This window comes from Trichosurus vulpecula, chromosome 5, assembly GCF_011100635.1.
Source record: "Trichosurus vulpecula isolate mTriVul1 chromosome 5, mTriVul1.pri, whole genome shotgun sequence".
In the NCBI taxonomy this organism is placed as follows: domain Eukaryota; kingdom Metazoa; phylum Chordata; class Mammalia; order Diprotodontia; family Phalangeridae; genus Trichosurus; species Trichosurus vulpecula.
The window spans coordinates 47,976,387-47,987,743 of NC_050577.1; the positions used below are offsets into that span (position 1 = coordinate 47,976,387).

Consider the following 11,357-nt stretch of genomic DNA (forward strand, 5'->3'; position numbering starts at 1 on the left):
TTAAGTGATTTGTCCAGGGTCACACAGCTAGTACATCCCAGGTAGTATATAAACCAAGATCTTTCTGAGTTCATGGCTGGCTCTATCTGCTACACTCCTGCCTATTATGAACATACGAATGTATACATGTGCTTGTATGTAACCCTCCTTGTGAAGCAGAGGAGTCCCAGAATATACCACAACAGATGTCTTAAAAAACAACAACAACCCAAAACTATAGAGCCTGTGCACATGCATAGTTATGTATGTATGGGAATATGTGTGTGTATTACCAATTTGCATTAGTGGATAGTGTTTCCACACTGGGATTTCCCCATCCCAGTAAAATCACCTGTCTATATCCCATCCTCCCCAAAGAAAATCTTAGGGAGAGTGTGTGTGTGTGTGTGTGTGTGTGTGTGTGTGTGTGTGGGAGGGTGTGTGTGTGTGTGTGTGTGTGTTTATCCAACAAATATAAAAATCAGACTATTTCAAAAAAACTAAAAATTCTCCCTAATAGTTGGGGCCTTGGAATCCTTATCATCATTTCCTAATCAAAATTGTGCGTAACAAGCAAAGCAAAGCTTCTGAAGCACACAAATTCAAGAAGCTTCAAGTCAAGAATATGGGTTGGACTTGGCCAAGGGTTGGTTGGATGAACTGGGCTCACACCCTGGCTGGGATGCTTTTGGGTGTACCAACTTGATGTGTTCCTCCTGCTCGGCAGTCCTCCGGAACTCGGTACTCCTGTTACTGCCATAGGAAGGCAAGAAGATGACTTGACTCCTGTTGGATTTCCTCTGCTTGGCTTCCTTTACAGGCTTCTGAGGCACTGAGATACAGATTTTCATCCCCATTCGTCTTTTTCAGAGATTCATAAAGTGAAGTGGTAATCCAACAGGAATAAAAAATAATACAGCCTCAAATTCATCAAAAGGATACAAAGGGCTATGCAGGCTGAGGCCCAGCTAAAATCCTCATCCATGAACACATCACTTCCACAGAGTCCAGAGTGAGATGAGGCATGACCTGAAGCTGGGAGATCCACTTAAGGAAAGTGCCTTTGTGAACCTAAGCCAGGCTTCCTCCACTCCCTCCGTGTGGCTGTGTGTGCTGTGTCTCTGGTTTCTCATCAATTTACTTTCTTTTGTATCAGATCCTTTTCTTAGGACAAGTGTTAACCTTTTTCATATCATGGACCCTTCTGACATTTTGGTGAAGCCCTTCTCAGAATAATGTTTTTAAATGACTAAAATAAAATACAGAGGAAATCAATTATATTGAAATAGGTATAAAGATATTTTTTAAACAAAACTCACTGACTCCCTGAAATCTATCTAGGGACTTCAGATTAAGAACCTTTGCCTTAGGTATTTAAAGCATTCATGAATCAGGGGATAAATAGAAATGATGAATTTTTACCTTTATTGCATGTTCAAAAGAATAAAGACTTCAAAAACTGTGAATAGCATATGGCAAACTTGGAACCCTACAAAAGTCAACGTGTGAATAAAACTATAAATATCATGGAGTGATTGGGGTTTTGTTCCAAGGGGCAAAAATGAGGGAGGGCAGACTTCCTCCCTATGGGTAGGAGAAGGACATGCTTCTTTCCCTAACTATGCCTTGCTTCTCTGTCCCCCAGGCAGCAGGGCCTAAGCCCCTCCAGCATCCTGTCACCATGGGATCCCCATCTTATACAAAAATATGAAGTTGGAAGGGAGCTTAAAGGCCATGTAGCCTAACTCTCTTATTTTATAGTCAAGGTAACAGAGTTCCAAAGATGTCAAGGGTCTTGTCCAGGGTCACAAAGGTAACAAGGGGCAGAAGTGAGATTCAGACACCAGTATAAGGAGGCAGATTTGATAGTGGAGTCAGAGCCCACGTATGTATAATGAGGCAGGTACAGTTCAGTCCTCTGACTTGGCTACCCAAACCTGCTTCATTATACAGCCCAAGGGATATTTAAAATATACAAGAAAAGAAGGAAATTGATCTCACCCTGGGGGTAATTTTGGTATACAAAATGGAAGTGGAGTTGATCCAATGGCTTAAGCCTGGACCCTCCATTTCAGGCCCCAGATTTTGCCACAAACTTGGAGAAGCTGTGAAATTATTCATGTCTTACTCTTCCCTTCCAGCAGAGAAACAAATTGTTCACTCCTTCAAGAGAACCAAATGAGAGATAAGAACTTAATATTTATTAAGTGTCTTCAGATCCCAGGATGAAAAGGCCCTCCAGAAATGAGAAATTAGTGTGGCTTCCCCAGCCTTCTGCCCACATACCTTCCTCTCTCAAGCAAGATGAATGCTATTATAGAAATCTTGGAAAATTAAGGATTTGGTCCTTCCAGAATAAAAAAACCAGCCCTAACTTGTGTATAAAAATGAGGATGATCTTTCACTTGGGCAGACATTCAAAAGCATGGAGCTCATGAAGGTGTCAGGATTCACAGAACCCAAGCCTCTCGCCTCAGGTAGCAGGAAGTTAGATGCTATGCTATGTGATACCCAGCACCACCTTTTCAAAGCCTGCTCTTTGAGGATATCCACACCATTGCCCTATCCCATCTGCAGAGCAATTTGCCAGCCAATTAGCACTTGAGCCCCAAGGGGCCAAACACTGTGGATGGAGCTCTCAGTGCTATTGTTAAGAGTTTTGGACAGAAACCAGGAAGACATCACTTTACTTAAGACATGGCTCTTATTAGTACTGAGAACCCTTTACTAGTACTAACCCCAAATTTTACAAAGCTACCCCAAATCAAAGCCTTGGTTTTCCATTGTTAGGAATGTCAATTATGTCAATTGTACCAGTTGTATGTGTGTGTGTGTGTGTGTGTGTGTGTGTGTGTGTGTGTGTGTGTACTTACAAATGGACTTCTTTTTCACATACTCCTTGAGGTCAGGAGGCAGACTCACTTGAGGAAATTCTCTGGATTCTATCTCACAGAAATCTGTGTGTGTGTGTGTGTGTGTGTGTGTGTGTGTGTGTGTGTGTGTTCCTTGGTGTGGTGACATCACCCAGCATTGGATTCTGACTGATTAGGTAGATATGCTTCCCAAATGCAGGGTTAAAAAAAAATCTCACAGGAATTGACTAAACTTAATGTCTACCCCACCCTCACCCCCTTTTACCCCTACACCATCACTTGTTTTCCTGATTTTCTTCTAGGACCTAGCACTGTCCCTTAGGGAACATTGAGTCAAAACATTTAGAGTGACGCTCTGTCACAACTTCATCTGGTCATGAGGGTGGGTTAGTAAGAGAAATATAAGTTAACTATCCCATGTCACATTGTAGCCTTGGACTAGGTAGATACATGTACGTGGTAGATTGGAAGTATGGAGAAGAGTTCAAATCCAACCTCAGCCACTCAGTAGTTCTATAACCCTGGGCCAATCACTTAACCTTTCTCAGCCTCGAGGTTGGCCTTAATGGCCTTCTAGCTCTAAGGCTAAGATCTTATGATCCTTTGTGCCAACAACGGTGGCATATTTGTCTAACTTTGGCTGGTAGAAGATTTTGTGGCTAACTTTCCCTCAGAAACCGACAACGACTTGACCCTCTTGTCTCCTCATACTGACCAGAGCAAATCCTCTATTCTAGCTAGGCTGACTTCCTTGCCACGTAAGCCCGTACCCAACATGCTCATTGCCCACTCTATGTCTTCACTCAGTGCTGTTCTTCCCCCATGGAATGTGCTTCCTTATCTCTTCACAAATCAAAATCCCACCCAAACTTCAAGGGCTGGCTCAAATCCCTGTGGTAGATGGGTTTGCATTTGTGTATTTTCAGAGTGGTGGTGTATTTTAATTTGGGGGTGATGGGAGCACAGATCCTTCTTGTATTTCCTTGTCTTTCCCTTAGTTGGAGGGAAGAGAGTAGATACTCAGTGATTAAGAAGGAATGCGGGGTTGAAACACCCCAAAACCACCATGTAATCAGGGGCCTTTTTGATTGGTTGATGGTGAGCCTTGGACTTCAGAAGGCCACTCATATGATTGAATCCCAAGATGGTGGAAGATGGAGGCTATTTTTCAAAAAAAGACACCCATTGTCCTCTGGTATCATGAGGGAGCTATGTTCCTGGCCAAAAGGATATTGAGAAGGTTAGCTAGGCCTGAGTTTTAAATGTTAAGTTAGAAAGCTTAGGAACCATCAAGTCTGAGACGGGGTACCTTTCTTTTAATATTATGAATGTACATATTCTTTGTTCCATTGATAATTTTTTTTTCATCCAGACCTATGATTACATCAGTGTGGTTAGCTCCTGGTATGGAGACTCTCACCACAGATACAGATCTGCAACTAAGCGTCTTGGAGTCTTGCCTGGGACATTGAGTGACTTGCCAATAGTCACACAGCTACTATGTGTCAAAGGTAGGACCTGAAGCCATGTCTTCATGACTCCAAGGAGCACCAGACCTGGAATCAGACAGTAGGTCAGTCAATAAGCATTTATTAAATGCCTACTATGCGCCAGATGCTGAGCTAAGCAAGCCCTATAGATACAAGGAAAGGCAAAAGATGATTCCTGCCTTTGAGGAGCTCACAATCTAATGGAATGAAGACTTAAATACTGTATACTTAAGTACTTATTAACACTTAATACTTAAATATTACTAATACTTAAATACCTACTAGCTGTGAGACCCTGGATAGTTAGTGTCTCTGAACTTGTTTCCTCAATTTGGGACTGATAACAACACTTCCCCCACAGGGCTGGTGTCAGGATCAAATCAGATATTGTTCTGTATAAATACTTTGCTAACCTTGAAGCCCTATATACATGTGAGTTATTATTGTTATTTATTATTATATAGAGGAGCATCAAGACAACTCCAGGATAACAGAGCAATGCGCATAGTAGGCTCTTAATACATGCTGAATTGAATTGGAATTAAATTGAGTTGAATTGAAATCTTAAAATTACAGGATTATAGGAAAGATAAGATCATAGGAAACCAAAAGATTACAGGATAATGGTTTTAGAATTAGAAAGAACCTTAGAAGCCATTAAGTCCACCCCCCTTGTCTGATAGATGAAAAAACTGAGGCTTAAGTGAGTTTAAGTGACTTGCCCAAAGTCACTCAAGTATTAAATGTTAGAGGCAGGTTTTGACTTCAGGGCTTCCTGATTCCAAAACCAAAGGTCTTTCCATTAGATTACCTAACTGTCTCTTAAGGAACAATAAGGCTGAAGAAGGGGAAAGGGGAAAAGCATTCATGTAGTGCCTCCAATGGCACCATGCTAAGCACAAAATATTATCTCATTTGATCCTTACAACAACCCTGGGAGGGGGGTACTGTTATTTATTATCCCCTGTTGACAGTTGAGGAAACTGAAGCAAACAAAAGGTAAATGACTTGCCCAGGGCCCCTTCTCAAAGCCTTTTCAGCTTGGTATATGGCCTGCCAGAGCTTGGGCTCCACTACCAACTGCCCCTGGAACATCTGGAACTGTATGTCCCATCAGCTTCTCCAGTTCCACTTGTTCAAAGTAGAGCTCATTATCTTTCTGCTTTGCTGTACCAGGCCCACAAGTTCACAGCCTCAGAGTCCTACTTGGCTCCCCAATCTCCCTCAGGCCCCATATTCAATCACTTGCCAAATCTTGTCATTTCTACCTGTGCATCTTTCACATTTGTTCCTTCCTCTCCATAGGCACGACACCACCTTACTTCAAAACCTTATCACCTTTGCTCTGGACTATTACAACAGTCTTCTTACTGTACTCCTTTTCTCAGATTTCTCCTCTCTCCAACTCATCCTTCAATCAGCTGACAAGGTGATTCTCCCAAGGCACAGATCTGACCGTGTCACTCCCCTGCTCAACAAATTCCTATGGTTCCCTATGACTTCTAGGACCACATACAGACTGCTCTTCTTGGCATTTAAAGCTTGTTACAACCTGGCCCTATCTAGTCTTTTCACACATTATTCCCCTTCATGTACAGAATGGTCCAGTCAAACTGGCCTTACTGTTCCTCACAGTACACTCAACCTCCTTCTCCATGTCTGAATTATTGACTTCTGCCTAGAATATTCTTCTCTCTTCACCTCTGCTACTTAGAATCCCTAGTTTCCCTTTGGACTCTGCTCAAACACCACCTTCTTCAGTTAGTTACACCCACTCCCAACACAGCTGCTGGTGTCTTCTCTCAAAATTCCCTTATATCTATTTTGGTTCTAAGTAGAAACAAACACCTGGTCTCCCCCAATTAGATTGTAAGCTCCCTGTGGTCAGGGACTGTTTCACTTTAGACTCTCTATCCCTATTACCATACACATAGCAAGTGCTTAATAAATATGTGCTAATTGACTAATTGGTTGGTTGAGTATTTAGGTTATCTCCCTGCCACATCAGGAATTAGAGGAAACTTTGGTGGAGATTGTAAAGAAACAAAATAAAACCCCAGCATTTGGTTAACAGCATTGTTTTCCCTAACTTTCCCATATCATTAAGTGAGGGGGGGCTGATTCAAGGTTTCCTGAGGTCATGGTCCTCCTTGAGAACAGAGGGGAAAAAAATATAAGGCTTTATGCTTTGGGGAATTAAATTATAATTGCCTCACCTGAAAAAAAATGATTGAAGGAGCAGTAAAATGACAAAAGAAGTAGGAGTTGTTTGTGAGCTCATCTGCTGGGTCTTTGATTCTCAATGGACTTATAATCACTTCCTTCTGGCTATCTGAAAGGAATAGCTGCTTTCAAAACAACTCGCCTGCAAGAGCCAATACTTGTGGTTACTCATCCTTCATTTTCAAAAAGGATCAGTGACTTTATGTGATGTCTTAACTTTCATACAAATTGGATTTAAGTGAGGCAGAGTTGCACAAAGTCATCAGCCTCACTGTCTCTTCCAGAGTCATCAAAGTCCAGTGGCTGGACAAAAGTCAAGACTGCTGGTAATGTCCCAGGTTGCAGCAGATGACCTTGGCTTCTTAGATGTTCGACCAGGCTTTAAGTGCTCTACAATGCCTGCTTCAGCCACCTTCATGTGGTAGTATGATTGGTATAGCACTGAATTAGTTCATTATTTAGATACCATTGCCATTTTTATTATATTGGTATGGTCCAACCATGACCAATTAATCTTTCTAATTATTCAAGTCTGTCATTACTGTCTTTTTTATTAAAATAAGAAGATGAACATTTTGCTACTCACAAAAAGGCCAGGTGCTCTTCTCTCAATGCAAAGCTGGGTTTCTTTGAATCTTGTTGCTCATGCCCAGGCACTTGGCAATGATTCAGTAATAATGGGTGGGTGGGGAGAGGGCTTGGAGAAGAATACTTTTGACAATCTTGGGTAAAAAGGCTTAAAATAATAACTAAAGGTAGGGTTGTTGTTTTTTTTAAGGTGTACTTTCTTCACAATTACTCTCCTTTCCATTGAAAAAAGAGGTAGCAGGAATCAAGTGTCTAGGGGAGAATTAGAATTATTCGTAGATCCAGTTTTCAATTTTCTTTATTGTTTGTTTGCAAAATGTCCTTTTCTTCCATTCTCTATCCACTCTGTCTTTCCCCCTCCAATGTAAATATACGTGTCTTTCTCTCTATATATGTATATATATGTGTGTGTGCGCGTGTACATTATATGCATACATAAATGAATGTGTCCATTTTCCAGTCACTTTCTGTGGTTGCCCTAACCGCTGATTTATTTGTTCAGACCATTCCCAAAGAATCCTCACACTTGAAATATTGGGGGCTCTGGTCTTCCGAGTATGCTAATGTTCATGGGTATTCTATGAGCCCTCATGAAGAGAATGCGACCCACTGTGATTCTCTATTTTCTTCATCCAACAGGCATTCAGAACTGGCTTCTTTGTTCCACTGGAAACCTACATCCTGACTGAATGGCAGCATTAAAGTTTTGAGCAAAAACTCAAGTTAGCAACATTTTTTTAGTCTTTTATATGCTTTTTTAAGCTGCTAACACAAGGCAACTGGGTTTTACTGTTGGAAAAATGAAGGTCCTGGATTTCCACATGACCCACCCACCCCTAGCTGCAACCAGCTGTGAGGGCATTTCCTTTTGACCCACAATTAAAAAATGAAAGATGTGCTAGGTCTGAAATCTTGAGAGACTCCACCTAATTCAGATTCTGAAAGAAACACAAGCTTTTTGCTATCCAAGAACAAAAAGGGTGATGGAGGTGGGGGCGGGGAAAGAAATCTTAACTGATAATATGTCCTGACATCCTATTTGTCAGAACAACTTAGCATCTGCAAAATACAATTGGACTAGATGGATGTTGTGGCGGTCAGGGAGAAGGGGAACTAGGGAGCCAGAATGTAAAGAAGAGACCTCTTTCTTAATACCTACTATGGGAGAGGGTAAAGCCACTTGACAGGGATCAGAATTTAAAGATAAAAAAAATTATTATTCATGAAGCTTTATCCTGGTGTGGGCTTACATGTTGTTCACTCAGTGAAATTATAGTATGAGTGTCCCAAAAGTCTTAGTTTGGTTTTAGTCTGGGAAAGCTGAAAACTGCACAAAGATTTTCGGGACACTCTGTATAAGGCACGTATTCCCCTTAGCTCAGGCTTGGGTTTTCTTTTGACCCTCACAACTGTAAGTAATGGAGTAGAAGAGTAAGTAGTAAGGAAGTAGAATACGATGCTGAAAAAAACAACAGGGCTTAAGGACACCTATCAAGACACAAGGTTGACAACTGCTTTCTAGATTTCATTAGAGGTAGGCATCAATAGAGGGCTAGATTAGGAGTTGGGAAGACCTGGTTTGACTCTAGCCTCAAATATTTAGAAGCAGTGTGATCCTGGAGATGTTAATTAATCTCTCTGAACCTCAGTGTCCTCATCCCTAAAATGGGGATGATACTAGCACCTACCTCAGAGGGTTGCTATGAAGACCAAATGATATAAACGTGGGCTATTTGAGCGACAGGGATGCAATATATACCACAGGACATACTTCTTGTACCCTCCACTATAGTGGAACGAACTAGTAACACATTACTTGATTTGTTGTATTAGATTGGAGCTTCTCCATAGAAACACCTTCCACTTCTTCAAGAACCCTGTATAGTGCCTGGCACATAGGAAATGCTTAATAATTGCTTGTCAATTGACTGATCGATATCCCAAACTGAAGGCTTTCCCTATATCCCATGACTCTAGCACTGTCCTTCTGTTGATTATTTCCAGTTTATCCTGTATATAGTTTGTACATAGATGTTTGCTTGTTGTCTCCTGGCATTAGACACTGAGCCCCTTGAGGGCAAGGATTGTTTTTGCCTTTCTTTGTATCCACAGATCACAGTGCCTGGCACATGGTAGGAGCTTAATAAGTGTTTTGTTGTTCAGTCGTCTCAGTCATGTCCAACTCTTTGAGACCCCATTTGGGGTTTCCTTGGTAAAGAACCCAGAGTGGTTTGCCATTTCCTCCTCCAGCTCATTTTACAGATGAGGAAACTGAGGCAAACAGGATTAAATGATTTGCCCAGGTTGGTACAGCTAGTAAGTGTAAATGTTTACAGATTGACTAATCTTAAAGAAACAGATTTGGGAGAGTGTTTCCTCCTTCACATCACATAAGGCTCTTCACTGCATAAAAAAGATACCTGTAGGAAATTAATAGGACTCATCCCCAAATTGGATCCTGGATGATGATTTGATTCTTGTCTAACATGTCAGATAATCGAGTTTCACTTTGCCTGGTCTGGGTAACCACTGCCACAGTGAGTGATGTTTTTCTTTTGACCAGATCTACTCCATCCATAGGCTCCCAGCACTAGAGATTGTCCTAGAGAAATCTTGAGCCACATACTTATCAACTGCCTACTGACGTGCCTTCTAGTTGGACCCCAACCCACTTAGAGAATAGGAGATGGTGAAATGTTGGCCAAGAACTGTATTTCCTTAAGGGCCCTACTCCCTACCCACAAAACACTTGCTGATTTTCTACTCTCTCTTGGGGGAAGAGAGTATCATTTTATTATTCGTTGATATGAATGCACAGCTAATGTTACAGAATGGTCTAGAGCAGAGATTTCCCCTGTCCTGTTGTCTATACTCATAATTGAATGAAATGCTAAATTTCAGTTAAGAAATTAATAAAAATAAAGAGGTTTTCTCTCACCTGTCAAGTGGGAGTAACATTGCTTCTTCTACTTAGGAGCATAGATTTAGAGTTGGAAGGGATATTTAATAGGACTGGGAGGGAATTTATATCTAACCTAGTCCAATTCTCTTATTTTACAAAAGAAGAAAGTAAGGCCGAGAGAGGAAGGAACTTGCCCAAGGTCATGTGGGTAGTGAGTAGCAAGGCTGGGATTCAAACTCAGATCATAGGCTCAAAGTCCTGGAACAGAGGTAAGAGGCTGAGTCCAACCCCCAGAGAGGAAAACTGAGGCCCAGGGAGACTGACTTGCCCAAGGTAACACCAATCACATCAGAGGCAGGATTTGAACTTGGTCCCCGACTCCGAAGCCAAGGCTCTTTACACTGTATCACACTCCTCTAAGCTGAAATCTCTGTCTTTCCACTATACTACAGTTATTTCATAGCGGTGATGTGAGAATAAAAGGGGAATGAGATGTTTGATGGAGAAATTGCAAAATCTAAAGTTCTCCATAACCTTAAAATATCTTGGACAGGGTCCCCAAAGATCTGGAACATTGGGGGCTGCACTAGGTGAGATCAAAGGGTTGCCAGCTCTAACTTTCCATGAAGCTATGAATTTATGTACTTAGGTGTTTCTGCGCAAACTCAAATGTTTCAAGATTTAAGTAGAGTGTCTTTCAATTCTGCTTTATTCATGCCTCACATGTAATAGATGTGCCCCTGAATTTTCCTTAGTCAAATTTCTGTGAACAAAATCATCTTTCCCAGTTAACTTACATTCTCATAATTTCAGAGACAGTGTTTCCTTATTTCTGACTGATCTTTAACTAGCAATAACTCCTTGACAATTTAAAGATTTCCTTGTCTTCCTCTTCCAATTCATCCTCTCTACCGCCACTCCCTTTCTCATCTATTCATAATTAGATGCCCAAGTCTGACCTAGTCATGGAAACATTTAGCAAAGAAGGGAATAGTCCTTTGAGTTAAATTATTACCGTAATTTATAGATAAATATGTTTGGTACAGATACACCTGTACATTTCTTTATGGGGGGGGAGAAGAAAAGGAAAGGAAGAAGGAACAAAAGAAATAAATGGAAAGCAGGAGAGAAAGAAGAGAGAGAGAGAGAGAAAGAAGAGAGAGAGAGAGAGAGAGAGACAGAAAAGAGAGAGAAAGAGAGAGAGAGAGAGAGAGAAGAGAGAGAGAGAGAGGAGAAAGAGAGAGAGAGAGAGAGAGAGAGGAGAGAGAGAGAGAGAGAGAGAGAGAGAGAGAGAGAGAGGAG

General features: G+C 41.3%; 1 protein-coding gene across 1 annotated transcript in view; it reads right to left on the reverse strand.

Moving 5' to 3' along the window:
• Nucleotides 1-836, reverse strand: part of SUSD5 (sushi domain containing 5) — an 89,571-nt gene extending 88,735 nt beyond the window's left edge. The window contains exon 1 of the mRNA XM_036760512.1: nucleotides 650-836. Within this exon, the coding sequence (XP_036616407.1) occupies nucleotides 650-836 (187 nt within the window). The remainder of the gene's footprint in view (nucleotides 1-649) is intronic.
• Between the last annotated feature and the right edge of the window lie 10,521 nt (nucleotides 837-11,357).